The sequence below is a fragment of the Centroberyx affinis genome, unplaced genomic scaffold (assembly GCF_046629955.1).
Source record: "Centroberyx affinis isolate AG114_WGS23_722 - 3 ecotype Tasmania unplaced genomic scaffold, CSIRO-AGI_Caff_v1 ptg003711l_1, whole genome shotgun sequence".
NCBI lineage: Eukaryota > Metazoa > Chordata > Actinopteri > Beryciformes > Berycidae > Centroberyx > Centroberyx affinis.
In genome coordinates, this window is record NW_027281601.1 from 591143 (window position 1) to 609293 (window position 18151).

At 44.2% G+C, this 18151-nt stretch overlaps 2 protein-coding genes across 2 annotated transcripts in view; both read right to left on the reverse strand.

The window, feature by feature from the left end:
* clasp2 (cytoplasmic linker associated protein 2) overlaps positions 1-13203 on the reverse strand; it is a 57528-nt gene extending 44325 nt beyond the window's left edge. The window contains 4 exon segments of the mRNA XM_071540750.1: positions 1168-1259; positions 2079-2182; positions 5179-5257; positions 12325-13203. Of these exon segments, the coding sequence (XP_071396851.1) occupies positions 1168-1259; positions 2079-2182; positions 5179-5257; positions 12325-12522 (473 nt within the window). The 5' untranslated portion in view covers positions 12523-13203.
* A 2731-nt stretch (positions 13204-15934) lies between these two features.
* fbxl2 (F-box and leucine-rich repeat protein 2) lies at positions 15935-17584 on the reverse strand. The gene is made up of 5 exons (XM_071540737.1): positions 17490-17584; positions 17330-17374; positions 16891-16947; positions 16556-16768; positions 15935-16042 (listed from the first exon to the last, which is right to left on the reverse strand). The coding sequence occupies exons 2-5, from the start codon at positions 17351-17353 to the stop codon at positions 15935-15937; spliced, it is 402 nt and encodes a 133-aa protein (XP_071396838.1). The 5' UTR covers positions 17354-17374; positions 17490-17584.
* Positions 17585-18151: the final 567 nt, after the last annotated feature.

Consider the following 18151-nt stretch of genomic DNA (forward strand, 5'->3'; position numbering starts at 1 on the left):
AAAGTCTGCTTGATGTTTTGAACTGTTGAACTTATTTGTCACATAAAAGTGTGAACTGGTAATTTTACTCAGCCTACTCTATGCTTAAAGGATACATGTGTATGTTCAGTGCACATCTTTAGCCTTGCCATCAGGTAGCAGCTTAGCATTTAGCAGAAAAGTGTCACTGTCCATTAGCAAAACGATGCTAAAATTAGCACTGTGGTTCTAATAGCTCAGATTTGCCATGTGTAGTGACCTTATTCTCTTAAGTGTGATCTCTAGGACCCACTGAGGCTTCTGGGAAAATGGTGAGCAAATGGAGTGACATGGTTTTGTTTAGCAACATAGTGGTAAAATGTCAGCTCTAGTCCCATTCCAATTATGCGTTCATGTAGGACAAAAAAATAAATATCAAGTCCTCAGTCAGTTCTGACAGCTGAGTGAGAAACCACATGTGTGTTCAGGTTTGGGTGAATTCAGGATTGAGTTTTAACACCCTATAATAAAGAACAGTAGCATGTATGCTTGAACACTGTAGCATCACATGATAGAGTGGTGGTGCCATCCGTTGGATGTGTGCCACCTCTACAGAGTCACACAAACACTTAAGAGGATTAACCCTGCAGAGAGAGACTGTATGTATGTGTGTGTGTGTGTGTGTGTGTGTGTGTGTCTGTGTGTCTGTGTGTGTTTGTACAAACAAAATGGGGCACACGTACACATGGGGCATATGGAGGGTAGTAGAAACAAGGAGAATTCAAGGAAACTACTCCTCAGTGTGCAGTGCTCTCATTAACTCCACTTCACATGCTGAAAAAATATGACTCCAGGCTCCATTGTAGGAATAAGGTTGTGGAATCTCCCTCAAAAAACCATATTAGAAGAAATCAATGACTGGGCTTTTAATAGATACCATTAAAGAGACACATTTACATTTTGAATTTCAGTTGATTGTCTCCACCAGCCAGCAGCCTATCCCTGCCTGTTTTCTTCAATGAAGAATGCTTACAAGATAATTTAAGACAAATGAATAATATAGAAACTAATTCCCACAAGTCTATGAAAGAAAACCAACTTACATCCCCAATACAACATATGTCTGTAATTAATAGCTAGGAATGTTGCCATTTGCTCTTTCACATTTCACCCAGGAAGTGATACAGCCTGAAAGAGGAAGGTACTCACGTGCTGAGGGTGGCACCGAGACAGAGGCAGACGCCTTCTCGACTGCGGAAGTTCTTGTGTTTAAAACCAAGAAGCAGCCTTTCCCAAACGTACTGCAGAAAGGAGATGGAGGGAGAGAGAAAGAGATGGAGGGAGAGAGGAAGAAAGAGAGAGTAAGAGACGGTTGGTGCGGCAGGAACGAGCGGGAGGTTACCGCAAGTAACTCCACCGGTTGAGCAGATTACAAAGTACAGGGGAGGTTCTAATCTGTGGAAATGTGTGTGTGGTGTTTGTATATCACACAAAGCAGAGTGGAGCTGTTATAAAGCCCGTGTAGTTCTGTTAACATCCAGAAGAGGGGGCTCCGAACAAACCTTTCAGATGTAGTGAAGATGCATTATTGATAGCAGTGGAGGAGGCTGTGGTTTGTCTGCTCTCTCCATGCTGCATCTAATTCATGTATTCTGCAAACTGATTCATGCATAAACAGATATATGCTACAATTTAATTCAGTGGGTTGCTGTCCATGAGGTGCACCAACACCACTTTTTCACCTTTTCTACTGTCTACTGGCAGTGCAGTAAATATTAAATACAGCACCACAGTCTTGTCAGTTATTTTTACTGAACAATAGATGAAAGTTGAAAGTTAGTTTGGGGTCTGTAATGTAATGCAATAACAAATTTTTCCCGTGTTTAAAATGACCCTTCCGTGAGTGACAAACGCAGAAAATCAAGTCACTCTGCTTTGATGTCATGTTACATGTGGCGCTTGAAATCAAATATTAATTTTGGCTACATTTTTGAATACCGATTTTAGCCTGGTATCAAATCAATATCCAATGCTAGGATTGCTATAAGTGCGTTGCTCATGTAGGATACCATACAACAGAGTCTGATTCTTGTGTGTAGGTCTGTGTGTGTTTGTCTCACCATGGGCGAGGCAGTCTGTTCCATACAGCGGAGGATGAGAGCCTGGCTGTTCTCTCTGACCTGGTCCTTCCCATCACCCAATCTGTCCACCAGTGCTGGCAGAACTACAGAAAGAGAGAGAGAGAGAGAGAGAAAGAGAGAGAGAGAGAGAGAGAGAGAGGGAGAGGGAGAGGGAGAGGGAGAGGGGGAGAGAGAGAGAGAGAGACACAGACAGAGAGAGTCAATATTTGAAAAAATGTAGCTAATGTTGGGCCTCAATCCAGTAAAACAGAGACCAGGCCTCAGGCTTCACGTGGCTCTAAATCTCCAACAGATTAAAGTGACAAAGACAATAAAGACTGCCCCCAAGTGGAGTGCTTGGAAAACATGTAGATGTACACAGAAGTTAACCATCTTCATCATCAGCACAGTCTTACTGTGTGTGTGAGACAGAGAGAGTGTATGTGAGAGAGAGAGAGAGAGACTCATTTCAGTGTATAAACTCAAGTAATACCACAATCAGTACCACAGATCCAGGGCACTGAGAACAAATAGGGGGGAGGGAGAAGAGGATAGGAAACGAGAAATGGACCGTGACTAAAATAATATCAAGATCCTGTTGCTCATCAAATGCTCTTGTGTCATTTCCACTTTGTCTAACACACAACTGCTCCAGCAGCAATGCCTATGAAAGGCAGCTACGCACACATACTTAAGGAAGATAAAGTAAGGATGTTTAAATGCCATCCAGTAAACTCCATCAGTAGTTTGGCAACAACACACTGCTGTTTGGCCTCCTCACTCTTATTTCCCTTTATGAAATGACAGTATGACTATGCGGTTAACATGAAGCCTGTCAACTTTGAGTGTATTTTGAGCCATATTAGTTGAACACATTAAATACAGCCCTTTTTGCATCGAGACCAGACATTTCAGGGTGCCAAAAGTATCTGGGCAGATTATGTTCAGTGTACCCACGCAGTCAAACATTCCAGTTCACATACAGACATAATACAAGACCTGGTGTATCTTTCTCTGCTGCGGCCATCAGATGGCAGAAGCTAATGTTTCTGAATTACATAAGACTCAAAACTTCCCTTTGACGTTCAGGCAAAGAGATAAACACAAATGTACACAGAGGGGCTGGGACATGCACATGCACACATGCACACATGCACACATGCACACATGCACACACACGCACACGCACACACACACAGGAAAAGGACACATGACATCACTCTATCCCTCCTCCACTGATCTTTTAGGGTAGGAATGTGGGTAGGAGTGCGTGTTTATGTGTGTGTGTGTGCGTGTGTGCGTGCATGCATGCGTGCATGTGTATGATGTTACCATAACAGCTGGTTTCCTTGGAAACAAGGACAATACCCTCGAACAAAAAGTGACAGGGGGGGCATTGTTACACAGAGAGACGTCATCTTCTGTAGTTAGAATCAAGCACACACACACACACACACACACTTCACTTGTACATGGTAACTTGGTCCATATTCCTTCATCTTTCTTGTTCTTTGTTTCATCTGTTCAACATGAGACTCGAACTGGCAGGAAACCAACACAGCTGGCTGACCAATCACATCACCCCATTTCATCTGAGTGACGGGTGAAATAAGAGGCTGGAGCCTATCAGAGGCTGTTATTTGGCCTTATGTGATCTGTTTGTTTCACTTCCACGTCTGGGAGCTGCTTGGCAAGATGGCCAAAGCTGCAGTGTCACACAAACACACACACACATGCACACGATGGAAGCAGTTCTGTACTAAGAGTCAGTCCTCTAGATCAATAACATCACTCATTAGTCTCTATGATCTCATCTCCCTCCCCTCATTCTGTGTGTGTGTGTGTATGTGTGTGTGGGCAGGGAGAAGGCGAAAGAGGACAGGAAAGGAGAGATGGGAGTCAGATGGAGAGAGAGGGAGATTCCAAAGCCAGCGGTGGCTTAGAGGGATGTTTTTACCATCAATCCCTTGAGCTGGGAGGAATCACACACTCACACACACACACACACAGCCGGGTGAAGGCAATGTCCTAGACAGTGAGTGAGTGCAAGGGTGTGTGTGTGTGTGTCTATCTGTGTGTCTCGGTGCAGACTTTGCACAGTGTGACAGGTCCGGTCGTCCCAGAACTGCACTGCAGGGTTGAGTGTGTTTGTTGGTGACAAGAGCCAGCCTAGCCGACAAGGACAGCTGGTGACACCTGCAGCGGGCACACAGAGGGGCTGGCGCTGACATAACAAACACACACACACACACACACACACACACACACACAGAGCCTGAAATCTGATACAAAATTCAGTCTATGAGGTCATGTGTATGCAAGGTGTGGTTTCGGGGTGTAATGGGGTGAGCTACAGTATGGCAGACAATTTACAGCCTAAATATAGAGACTGACAGATGAATAATAGGGAGGGAGACAGACAGAGGGGGTGGTGCCAGGTTTTAGAGCCGTGCTGCTGGTCTGGCTCAGAGGAAGGACAAAGTGGAAGTGAGACGGACAGACTTGATTTGTGGGAGGACAGAAGTCAAAATGCGGAGGAATGAACACAGTAACAAACACACCATCAGAGCTTGTGTACAGTGCCGAGAAGTGTTGTTCAAAGTGTTTTGAAAAGGGCTCTAATTGCCACCATTTATACATTTTTCAGTTCAGATACTTTTAAGACTCAACCCATGTCAAGTGCAGAATCTCATCCTGGACCAGCACTCGATGCTAAAGATAATGGAAGGAGCGCTTAGTGGGAATCTTTTACTTATGAACCTAATGAACCGCACAAAGCAAGCGATTTGCAAAATCCCATTTGCAAAGAATGCTACAAAATGGTGTGAATGAGTGTGTTTGTGCGTGTATCTGTGTGTTGCTGAGACAGCTAAAGGCACCTAGTATTTTTAACCCGTTCTAAATTAGGCTCGTCTGTAGGATGGCTGGAAACAGAGGCTCATACAGTGATATATTCCCTTTTGTGCCTAAAATTGGTTTCTTTCCGCTTTAGTATTAAAAGAGGTTCCAGATATTGTGACTACTATTGACTGTGGTGTGTGTGTGTGTGTGTGTGTGTGTGTGTGTGTGTGTGTGTGTGTGGGGGGGGGGGGGGTCTCACCTGTGCCCAGGTATCCTTTGAACCGCTCCCCCAAGCGGTCCACGAACGCCCCGCAAATGTCTATCCCCAACAACGCCACCTACAAAACATAGAGAAAGAGAGAATGGTTACAATGGGCCTCATACACAATGACTCAGGTTAAGACTCAGGTTAAGCTTCACTGTATGTTTGCTTACATATGAACCACAAAGGCTGGGGAGCTGTGGCAAGAAGACATCAGATGGGCTGAGGCAATACATTTTACACCGGGTTCTCACTACACAACTTTTAGTCCACTTAAGTCTGATCTTGCCATCGTGACTGGACTTTAAAATCGGGCTCATTCAATCAAAATGTTTTCTGATGTTTTCAGGTAGCAACGGCTGTTATAGCTAATGTCACAGCTAATCTTGTAGTGTGAGTGGGGTTGAGGAGTCTCTTGCCTCCCAATCAAGTTGCAGACAGTCAGCATTTCAAACTTGCTTGATTTCTAAAGAAGTGGAATCTGGATGAACTCCTGTAGCGTGAGATGGACAATGACACAAATCTCTGGCAGAGACTGACAGCCAAGTTGTTGTTGTCCGTGGCTGGTGCTGTACTATCTGGTGGTGAGATTTGAGTGCTGCAGGGCTGTAGGTGAACCGCATCACAGATGACTGGTGCAGCATGCGATACTTCTTGTCATCTAATGTGTGATCACTATCCATATCACTAGATCATATCATATCCCGAATTTCCCCTAGGGGATCAATAGTGTATCTTATAGCTTGTCTTCAGGTTTGTGCACCATTACAACAAAGAGACTAAAAATCTGCTGAAGTCTGCCATTTAGTGTGAACTGCTTTCCAGTTTCAGTTTGTCAGGATTTTAGAAGTTGTAGTTTGTAGGCAGCATTTGCCGCACTGTGTAAAACAGCTAATGGCAAAGGTTTCCCCTGGACTACTGTGTCAGTTGTACAATAACATGTTGTGCTGACACAGCGAGCTGAGATGTATGCCATGTATTTGCAATGTCATGGATTTAAATCAACTTGTGACCTTTTGCTACACTGACACTGTCAGTTGCCAGTCTGCCATTTTCCTGTCTCTTGTCACGGTGATCTGGCTTGCTCCGAGTAAAACAACAGCTAGCTTGTGATGTGACCAGTATGGTGGAGGTAGACAGGATCTCTTCTCTAGCGGTAAAGTAGAGAGTTTTTCCACTGTGTTGTTGATTAGGATCAGATCCCATGCAGCGCTGTGCTGCTGGAATGCTTGTGTTGGCAGCTCCGCGGTGGAACTGAACAGTCCAAAGGAAATCCATTAAAACATTATTCCCCTCTGCCCTGCACCGACTGGAGAGTCAGACTGCAGTTCTTCCCTATTTTAGTCAAAGGAAGAGAGGAGCCAGGTAACTACAGAAACAAAGAGGGAGAGAAGTGAGAAGGGGGGGGGGGGGTAAAGAGAAGCAGGCCAAGTAATACCAGAGGAAAAAAAATCACCTGGAGAAGAAACATGAGCTCTGGGTCAATATGATGACTGTTTCATACTGACCTAATTTAGGGGGAGAGAGGAGGAGGGGAGGAGAGCTGGAAGAGGGGAAAAACAGCAAGCGAGGGGGAGAGAGAGAAGAAACAGAACAGGAAGGAGACAGCCTGCGGCCTCCCCTCCCCCTCCTCCACCCAGCACCCCAACAAACCCCTGCGCCCACGACCATATGGCAACTCCACCAGGGGAGACAGAGAGAAGGAGATGGAGGGAGAGAGGTGGAAGGGACTGAGAGGAGAGGAGAGGAGAGGAGAGGAGAGGAGAGGAGAGGAGAGGAGAGCAGATGGCCACTCAGGTATCCCCCAACTCTTAACCCACACTGGGTACAGTGACATGGCATTGGCCAACAAGGACACACATACACATATCATTAGTGTGAATATGAGCACCATGATTCAGCAGTGTCATTGCCAAAACGTAATGCTCATAAAATGCCACTACATCATTAGAGTGAAAGATTCAAAACAGGGCCAAGTTGCCGGTGCTGCACCGAGCTTTACTTGGAAAAACCTAAATATTTAGCCCAGAATGAATAGTGCTTTGTGAAAACTCAGGTTGGGGCGTACGGTGGCTTAGTCTGCTAATGTGCATACCATGTACAGGGTTTACTCTGGATTCTAGCAAGGCTTAGGAGGTGTGGGGTCCAAGACTCTAAAATCATACAGCAACCTTTGGGAGCAGACAAAAAATGACTGGAACACATTTAGAGACCGTCTGAAGAGATGGTGACACTCATTCAAATCACTTCTACAAGGTAAATACCCAATATTTCACCTGAGGGGGTTCGGATCCTTTAGGTGTTCAGAGACAAAACTCTAAGGTGGGCTGCCTATTGGTTTAATAGGCAGGGACTGGAGCTCCTTGTGACTATATGAAAGTTTAAATCCCTACTCAAGCCGTGCCATTTAATCTCCACTCACTTTCCTCTTTGTCTGCACTGTACTGTGGGCATAAACTAATAACAAATACTTTAGTGGGGTGCACATTCCAACTTCCTTTAAAGACAATGACAAATAGCCACAGGGCCTGGCGGTCAGGCAGCCTAGCAGCAATATCCATCCTAGACCAGTCCGGTCAGCGTTCAGTCATCTGGCCCTGCTGCTCTAAAAAAAAACAGTGTAAAAGCAGCATGCAATATTAATGCCTGCTGTCTGTGTGTGTGTGAGTGTGTGTGTGTGTGTGTGTGTGCGCGCGCGCGTGCAATATGCATTTAGCCCACTGTGAGAGCAGAGTGCTTGAGGTGAATCTGCTGCCGTGACTGCAGAAAGAGGAGAATGAGAGGATGAAACACATTCCTAGACAGAAAAACTACAGAGAGACGAAGGCACATAAGCGACAAAGAGAGGAAAAAAGAGCCAAAGGATAGAAGAGATAATTTTTTCATTACTAAAAGAGGAACTTGGGTGCTACAGTCGCCTCCTCTCGACACAAGCATTTATGAGTCAAAACTTGTGTCTGGCTGTGAGCTTTCCACTCACCTCCCGACTTAGCCCATCCATCACTCCAGCCCTCCCTTTCCCCCCATAACTCTTCCTTCATCCACCTCCCCTCTACGACTCTGCATCACCTCTCCATCCCTCCGCTCCTCTCTCTCTCCATCCCTCCCTGCGTCTCTGTCCTGACTCAGCATCTTGCTTGCAGCTAACCCCACCTCCTTTCTGCCCTCCAGGAAGCCAATCAGCATCCCTCAAAGCCCGCTGTATAAAGGTCCCAGGGGGTCACAAGCATGTCACTCCCTGACATTGATCTGAGTTCAGGTTATGTGTCGTCCACATAAAAGGATAGAGCACAGACTGGGGAACGTATGCTTCCTTAGATCTGTACTGAGGGGTACATTAGCCTGATAGGGCTAGGGATGACATCGGGTTCTGAAATTAACACCTACTACCCACTAAATGTGGGTAAATAGTGGGCTGCAGTGGGTAAGAATGTCTATCTGAGGCGGGTGGTTTTTTGAAACAAAACATACTTTGCTTCTCTGATTGCATATGATTACAAATTACACAGCCAACATGTGATTATGTTACTCAATTGACAACCAAGACAGTGACCACTAATCCCACATTGGCTGTCAGTCAACAATCAAATTTCCAATCATAGTCTGCATTGAGGCACTGTCAGCAAACATTACTAACCACTATTCTTTCTTTGCACCCACCACTTGACACAGTCCGGAACCACACTCAGTAGAGTCTGGTGTGGTGTGGTACTCATACCGTAAGCTCATGCTGTGCGGAAAGCAAGTAAAAGCAAAACACAGGAGAAGAGAGCAACCAAGTTTGGCGGTTGATGAAATTCAATATTGCTGACTGAAGACATAAACAAGTTTTCTGGTTATCTAAATCTCAAATTTGAGACATAACTCTTGTTCAAATCATAATGGAAAAAATGTGAGTAATGAATAATAAACAAGATGTTATAAACTGATGGTGACAGACTGTGAATCTGATTTGAATGTTTTCTGCATGGTTTTCAGCCTCAATTATTATGGTGCAAAGAAGTAGCTGATAAAAAAATCAGAGTTGCTGGTCATTTTTTTTAATCTACCTGCCACACTGGCTGGTGGAGAAAAAGGTTCATTTCAGACCCTGGATGAAATTCATGACTTGGAAAAGTAGTGATGGTGATCACCATTTCACAAACATTTTTGGTCTGGTAATGAACGTGGGAGAATGCAACACGATCGATACTGGCATCAGACAGAGCCAACACCAGCCTAACACAGGATATTGCACTGTAGAACGTGATTCTCTGCTTTTTCCCCACAGTGCTGTCGCCAGAGGCAAGTTCAGGTCAGTCAGGGTGAGACACTCCTCTCTTCACTCCTCTCTATCTGTGCGCTATCAAACTTCATCACAGTTTACAACACTTGAAAAATATTTTCTTCAAATCATGTCTGTTGCTGATGGGGCACTATCTGCTAATAAAAGGAATAATCTTCACACCTTAGCTGCGAATTTTCACACAACTCCCACAATCCTCATCAACATCTGAGGAAAAATGTCCTTTGTTTTTATGAATGTATATGATTTCAAATACATATCTTATCTATCAAAAGGTAGTACTGTTTGGTCACAATCCACACCCTTATCTGATAAGGCAATAAGTGCACAAAACAAAACAAAACCATAAAGTTGAGTCGCAATTTTTTGGGGGGATGACACTATCAATTCCCCAAACCCTTGTATCAATAAATGATGCATTTATTATTCGCAAGTGTTGTGCGATGACTAGAACTGGCATTATCCTTTAATAAAACATTCAAGAAACACAACTAGCTTGAAGACTTGTTGAGGCACTACAAAGGCGAAACACCACCTGGCCTAATGTTAAACCTGTGGATCCGAAGCAGAACACTCTGCCAACCTAGTTGTGTCTCTATGGAGGAAGATGCAGTATCAGGTAGCGCGTGCGCGCACACACACACACACTCAAATTCATTCAATGAAATGAGTACTAGGGCTTAGATTGTATTCCCCAAGCAAAAATATGAACATGAAGCAATAGTAGACTAGCAGACTGTTTCTATATTCAAATTCAGGGACCCATCAGGGTGTTACTGTGTTTATTTTTCCAGGAGGCATAATGCTTTTTGTTATTCATGATTTGCGTTATTTATTTTATTTGTCTGTGCCTCTGATATATTTTCTTTGTTTTCCTGTACTCTAAGTGCAACTGTGCAGTGTAAATGCACTTTCTTGGGATGCGCTTTTGTTACGAAGCCCTTTGTTTCTCTGTATTTAAAAAAGTCGCTACAATTAACGTTTATTTTTTTATTATCATTATCTCCTTTTATTTATTGCAGCATTTGCAGTTCAGTTTTTATGAATTCTCACGACACGTCCAGACTGTCAGGACAGTGTGGCTAGTGGCTACTGAAAAGAGAACTGTTTGTTTTGAAGGCAAAGCGGTACACAGACGCTCTCACCTTTCCCCACCTCTCTAATCCCCAAACACTAGCACCTCTTTGCCCTGTCAAGGATATTTTACAGACTGTCTGGTGGCGTGCATTAGGTTGATTTTTAAATTTCACATTCCAATGTTCAGTTTTTGGGCACTAAGTATCATGATGTATCGCAAAATGCATAGTAATCACTGTACCAAATCAAAGTGTATTGTGACCTGAATCATATCGTGACCTACACATCATGATGCGTATCATATCGTGAGGTCCTTGACAATACCCAGGCCAATTATCTGACATGGATTATGGCCAATACTTGCCCTTTTACAATATGTTTCAAATGGAACTGTACAGAATGTGTACTTGTTTAGACATAGAAGGATACTAAATTCCTCTGTTGGAGAAAAACAAATGAAATCAATAGTTTTTTTTATCCAGTAACCTCAAACTGATGTTCTAAGCCTGCACTGTTCAATAAAAGTGATGGATTAGATCAGTACTTAATAAATGCTGATACTTAGTTTAGTACTTTAAATCGGTATAGACAGTGAAAAAGCGGTGTTGTGCATCTCTATTATCAGCTTATTATCTTATCTTGGTAGTAGTGGATGGGTGATCCGTTTACAAACTTGTGTTTACAAGCTTTTGACAATGACAAGACAACCATGTCAAATGAGTGTTTTTCTACTACTACTTGATAAGTGCTGTCAATTGGACGTGCTTTCACAATAGACCGAGAGAGAGAGTGTTCATCATGCTGCATGAATGATTTCCACACTTGTACAGTCTCGCCGAGTCTAGCATATCAATGTAGACAATGTCAATCAGTTCAAAAAAAGGTTCTGCGAGTCAAATTTCAGCATGGCTTGAAAAGAGAACAGATTTCAGACTGTTTAGACTTGGTGTCTGGATCAGTGTGATACCTTGGCAAAAAGGTCACATTCCAGTGTTGCTGAGATATGGTACAGAGTACAGGCAAGGCCACCAACGCACACAGCATGAAGCAGAGGAAAGCATGAGGAGAAAAACAGAGAGAAGGCAGAGGAAGAGAGAAGAGAGAGAGACCAAGTCCGAACAATGAGCGTCTTCTGACCCCTCCCCCATCCACTGCTCTGGTCTACAGCTCTGACAATGGGTCCCCTCAACACACACACACACACACACACTCTCAACCAAAATAACAACATAAACCTCAACCATCCACAGGAATGCCTTGCGATCTCACTGTACTTTGTCCCTAGGGTGAAATATAAAAACATGTGTCTATCATAGCCCAGGATTAGATTATTGCGTTGTGAAAGCGAAACACGTAGCCTACTGCTCCTCTCTACTACTGGTAAAAAAAAAAAAAAAAAAGTAGTAAAAATTGCTCTGTTGAAAAGCACATTTTGAAACTTTTGACTCAGCTGGGTTTAGATAAGATAAGCGGACTATCTGAATCAGATTTGTTCCGTTTTGAGGAGACTGGACGCTCCCTCTTGACACCACCAAGCCGATGACAGTTTGCCTGGGGCCTGATGGGTAACGGGCCCCTCGTTTGTCTCAAAAAGTTGTCATCATTTGTGACCAACTTCCTGGCAAACCAAATCAAATCTCCATTACTGCAAGGACCCAAGCTTCCTCTTATCCCTTATCATTCACGGGCTTAACTGATGGAATAATTTATGAAGCCGATAGGATCACTGCTGCAATGAACACTGCGGTAGCCACATGCGACTCCTTGCCACGATCTCTCACCTTGAAATTGCTGGAGTTCACCCATCCCGTTAGCTCGTCAATGGTTTTATCGAGCCTAGGTTTATCTTGCTCCACGTCCGGGGAACGATGCGGGTCGTTTAGGTATTCAATAAGGTCCTGGCCGACCTGCAGCCTGCGGGTAACGTCCTTCTGCAGTACCTGCTGATAAAAATAGTCCATGTTGTCATGTTCCTCCATTGGGCACGCAGTGCCGTATGGCCAGCTACAGTGGCCAGCCGCAGACAGAAGATACTGGTCGGTGGGACGGGGTGTGGAGAGCCGGGAAAGAGGTTAACTGTGGTCCCGTGAAGGGGGAGAGTCGCTGTGCGGTCTGGGTTGCGAATAATTACATGCAATCCACTGTAAAACGAGACCTCCTCTGCTCAAGTCAAAAGCTCAACTTTGATTTCTTTTTGTTGTTTGCACGACTCCGAAGTGGCTTGCTAGCTTCCTTTCTGTTTAACAAGCCAATTCTTAAAACTTCCAGAAAGTTCAGGAAACGTGTAAATGTAGTGGATCCCAGTCGGTTCTTTCAATAGAGCCACATCAAAACAAGCTAACAACCCCGGTTGGGCAGCTGGTAAGCTAACGAAAACAGTAGCTAGCTAGTTAGCACTGCGACCCAAACAAGCATTGATACTGGATTCAGATCAGCTAGCTAGGCTAGCTAGTTATCCGAGGGCCTGGTGCCTGGATTCACTCCCCTTTTGTAATCCATGACCACGGGCTGGAAAGTCTCATAAAGGCTCAACTGTCGAATCCTTCAGAGGTAAAGTTGCACCAAACTTCGAGGACAGGACCTCAACTCCACTCCCGCGGTTCCTGGTGTCTCTTAATCTGTGAATAATCGTCTCTGTGAGGGAGCTGTCCGCAGCTAAACCCTTCCCCGCTGAAAGCCTGCGCGCTACCGGGGACTGCAGTTTGCTAGGAGGCGCAACCGAGCAACGATCAGGCCGATGGGTCTTTGCGAACCGCACAGCTATCCAGCACAGTGCCTGATGTAAAATGTCAAATAATCTGATTTACAGTGAAGCATACTTGTGGATAATTTGTTAGATAAATTCTCCACGTAACTGTGTCATTTCTATCAATAATAATCTGGGTTAGATATGTGATAATATGTGATAAAGAGTGGTGAATCCACGAAACCGCAATGTTTATGTGGGTGTGTCTGTCATTACATGGCTCTTCGATGACATCTAGCGGTCAAACTGGGGCGGGACCTGTATACAATTTATCTGTAGTAACACTGTATGAAGTGCGATGAAGTATTCAGACACACACACAGACACACACAAAATCCCACACTGGAGAGACAAAGCACATTTACTATTAGTTACTTTTATTTATTCATTTGTTTATTTTTTTCATTTATTTCTTTATTTTCTTCAACATAAAACTGTTAAAACAGCTGTCAGAGAGAGGGCATTAGTATCACAGCCAGTCCAGTCAGCTATGTATCTCAACATCCAATTCATTATCTTTCTGTCTGCTCTCCTTTGTCTCAGTCCTACCTATAGTCCTGTGCATCTCCCCATTGAAAATCTTTGAGCACTTGGCACTACACAGCACTTGCATGACACTACATCTTTTTTCATAGCACATCTTTGTGTATATCTTTGTGTGGTTTCTGTTTGTGTTTTTCTGTGTTTTGAATGGTAGTATTTCATGCCCCATAGTTACACATATCACTGCATGGCAAAACAGAATTCCCATACTGTTGCTGTAATGTTGAGATCCTGGAGATCTGAAGGAGTGTCTGTATAGAATGAGATGAACTGTTGATTCTGGTGCTTCCCTCCCAGTCATTTCATGTCACACTCTCATTACGTCTGTAGGATTGGACGAGTGGGAATAACATGGAAGCTAGTTACTGAGCCATATAATGCCTGATTGGCAGATCTCACCAGACCTGTGTGAAATGGTATTTGCAAATAGTTCCTAATGTGTTTTAAACTGCTTGGAGTAGTAGATGGATAGAGTTTACTGCATCAGGACAATTCATAATATCGTCAAGTAAATTGCCAATCACAGAAAACTACACTAACTTGACTTTCAAATACATTCCAGTGATTGTCTAAAATTTGTAGTGCCCTTGCTCAAAACTGTTGTCTCAGATTAAAGAAAATTCAATTTCATTTTGATGCAAAGCTGCACCAAATGTTACCATTGGTAGATATCCAAATATGTATGTAGCAATAACACATTTCAATGATGTCTATAGCCCAATAGGAAATGGTGGGTAGAAAAACTTAATCAGTGTTGCTAATCTATTTCAGAGTAGTAGAGAGACTAGTTGGAGGGACACCTGTCCACTCAAATGAGTTTGTCTGTGGTGGCAACTTAATCCAGCAGGTAAACAAGTGCTTATTGGTCAAGTGGGAGCTAGTGCACAGGGCTACTGACAGGTTTGGAACAGGGCCCATGACCCAACATAACCACACAGTGCACAGAGGAGGCCCTGAGTCCACACAAAGCCAACGTGATGCCATCAGATGCTGAGGGTCTGACTGATACAGTCCATTTCTGTCAAATGACAACAGTTTTTTTCTTTTCCATTTCAAAAAGGAAAGATACACATATCTCCCTCTCTGGATAAACAAGCATGGACAATTACAATAAGCACTGAAAAAAAGAGAAAATAAAAATAACAATTTGTTGTAGGCCTACTCCAATCTTGTGTGAGTTGCCATAACTGTAATTCTTTTTTCCATTGCAAAACATTCTCTGTACAAACAGAATCAAAATCTCAACAGAAGATTCTCAGATGCACAAAAATGTCACATGTCCCGTTCTGTACTTCCTCTTTTTCCCCTCCTCCACACTAGAAGGGTAAGCGGGTCATGCCAAAGAGGGATATCCCAGCAGCTTCACTGTTTACATCCAGAAGATCTGCATTTCCCACAACCCAGCTCTCCTCTTCCTCAGCGCTGCATGTCTATTGGTCAAAGCGGAATGAATCACAGGATGGTCACATAGAGGTGTCATGGGGTTGGTTGAGATGATACTCCATAGAGAGTGAATTGTTGTCCAAGATGACAATGTTGTCAATTTTTTTATTTAGTTTGAACATGATGCATTGTAGTTCCACTGTTCGGATCCCCCATCCCCCCACCCCTCTGCTTGCCTCCTCAACTACAGTGAAGGAAAGGTCCTCGCTTCCTCCACCCTCATCTCCAACTGTCCGGATGCAGTCTCCTAAGCCCAGAGGTGGGGAGTGGGGGGTGTAGGGAGCAGGACGGGGTGGTGAACCTTTTTTAGTCCTGACAGAGAGAAAGAGAGAGAGAGAGAGAGAGAGAGAGAGAGAGAGAGAGAGAGAGAGAGAGAGAGGGAGAGAGACAGAGGGAGAGAATCCACCCATCCATTATTCTCCCTACCCCCCCACGCCCCAAGGCTTTGAGCAGCAGACTGCTGCAATGCTGATGGGCGAGCAAGAGGAGAGAGCAGAGGGGAGGGTTCAACTGATCAGCGATCAGTGGTGATCAGTCTGTGTATCGATCAGTGATCAGGAGCAGTGATTGGGTCCAGCCCCCCCACGCCCACCCCCATCCCCCCGTTTTCAGAGCAGCAGGACCTGTAGACAGAGGTGGCCCCCCCTGGCCCTCCACTGTCAGAGGATGATGCAGCAGCGGCACAGACGCTGGCCACCTCCGTGCACCGAGGGAGGGGGCGTCACCGGAGCAAAATAGGCGTGGACCTTGATCTCTGGGAGGTGGGCCTGTGAGGGGGGAGAGGGGTGTGAGTCAAAAAGGAGTTACACTGAAGAGCTGCACTGAACTGAAGAGCATCCAGGTAGCTGGAACAAACTTCCAGAAGATCTCAGAAGTGCCTCAACTTTGACCACTTTTACAACTAGGCTCAAATCTTTTTTGTTCTGCACTGCCTATGCAACTTGACCATTATTCTTTTTATGCATTTTAATTCTGTATCTATTCTCACTTCTAATACACTTTATTATCTCTTTTTATTTTTTTTAATCTAATTCTGTATTTCTTATCTACTGTCTTATATACCTTGTGTAAAGCATTTTGAATTGCCTTTGTGTACGAAATGTGCTATATAAAAAACAACCATTCCATTTTTCCTCAAGTGTAATCTACATAATTTGTTGGGAGGAGAGTAGACCTGAGCAGACAAGAGAGGTAAAAATTTCACTGAAGCTCCAAACCCTCAAAGGATCAGACCCTATGCAACCAAAAACAGCTCCTATAGCCCCATGAGGTCCACTCACCCGGATGCGCTTGATGCCGGCCCTGGTGACCTGCTGGCAGTCGTAGAGCTCGATGCGCTCCAGGCGATGGCAGCTCTTCAGGTGCTCCAGAGTCACGTCAGTGATCAGGGGGCAGTTATCCAGCTCCACCACCGTGAGGCGCTCCTGGCCACAGGCGCTGCTGCTCAGAGCTCTGATGCCGTCGTCTGTGATCAGCTCGCAGTGGGACAGGGACTGGCCGGGGTACAGGAGACGAGGGTGAAGACATAGAGATACATGGACAAAAATACACAGGTACGCAGAAAGGCAGAGGCAGGACTAGACACAAAACCAGAAATGCATATAGAAATGTTTACCAGCGCTTGCAGGCGAGGGCAGTGGATAGAGAGCTGAACCAGGGTGTTATCAGTCACCTGAAGACAGTGGGAGGACAAGATTGATCAGTGTATACTTTTCACAAGTCTGGAGACGGTGGAGTGGATCAGTCCACAGCTTCTGGATCCACATGTTCCATATTTGAGTCTAGGTTTGAATCCCACTAGAACTTTCTCTCCTGTGTCTCCCTCTTTGCTTTCTAACTGTCTAGTTAATTAAATTACTGAGGTGAGAGGACTGCTCACTCTTCTTCTTCGTGGGAGAAATATCCCTGTCATGTAAACATTCACATCAGTCATATTCCTATACTCTAATTTAAACCCAGGCAAATGGAACAAAGTCAAGGAAACCATCCACATCCGAGCATGCTTGTCAAGCATGATATTGCCAGTAAATAAGGAAACCACAGAGTCCTCTTACCAAAATACATTCTTCTAAGTCCATTTTTTCAAGCTCATGGCAATTCTGTGAAGAAAAAAAACATATAGTTAGACTGTGAAAACAAAGCATTCAATTAAACCAAACAAAAAGGTTCAAAGAAGAGAAAATGAGAGAAGAATAAGAGAGAAATGACACTCACCCTGGCCAGCACAGTGAACCCAGCATCCGTCACATGGGAGCATCGTGCAGCCTCCAGGATTCTGAGAATACACACACACACACACACACACACACACACACTTGTGAAGGGCACATGGGGATATGGGACAGTGTAGGGGTGTGCAGCTATAAACATTGCAGGGTGATTGTGGGTAAGTGTACTTAACAACAGTTAATCAAGGATCATCAGCCTGTAATAGGATATGGGGAGGGGTACTGAAGAGCACTGCAGGACTCAGTGGGGTGCCTTTGGGGGTCACAGAGTCCAGGCGGAGCTAAACAGCAGACTATAAATAGAAGCTATTCACGCCTTAGGTTTGCAGGGTATTTTACAATTGTGCTGAACAAATTTAATACTGACTATTTTTTCAATTTTTTTGGATGTATACTATTTGAAATACATACATCTTATATACCAAAATGTAGGACTTTTTGTTCACAATTCATAACAATGTCTGACATTGGATTTTGGCATTTTTAAGTACTTGCAGAACCATGAATGCGCATGACACTGTACAGAATCTGTACTTGCTTGATTCTAGTCCATTTTTGAAAATGATAGTAGTCAGTGTGCCTGGGGAGAATATGGGTAAATGTTCAGGCAAGCTGTTGATGTCAATGTGTGGGACAGGTGTGTGTGTA

Excerpts from the sequence above, each read along its gene's own strand:
- fbxl2 (XM_071540737.1), bottom strand. The coding sequence starts at position 17,353 with ATGGACTTAGAAGAATGTATTTTG. Across the intron at positions 16,769-16,890 it reads GCCCTCGCCTGCAAGCGCTG|TCCCTGTCCCACTGCGAGCT; the intron begins GTAAACATTTCT and ends TACCCCGGCCAG. Across the intron at positions 16,043-16,555 it reads CCGGCATCAAGCGCATCCGG|GCCCACCTCCCAGAGATCAA; the intron begins GTGAGTGGACCT and ends CCCCCCTCACAG.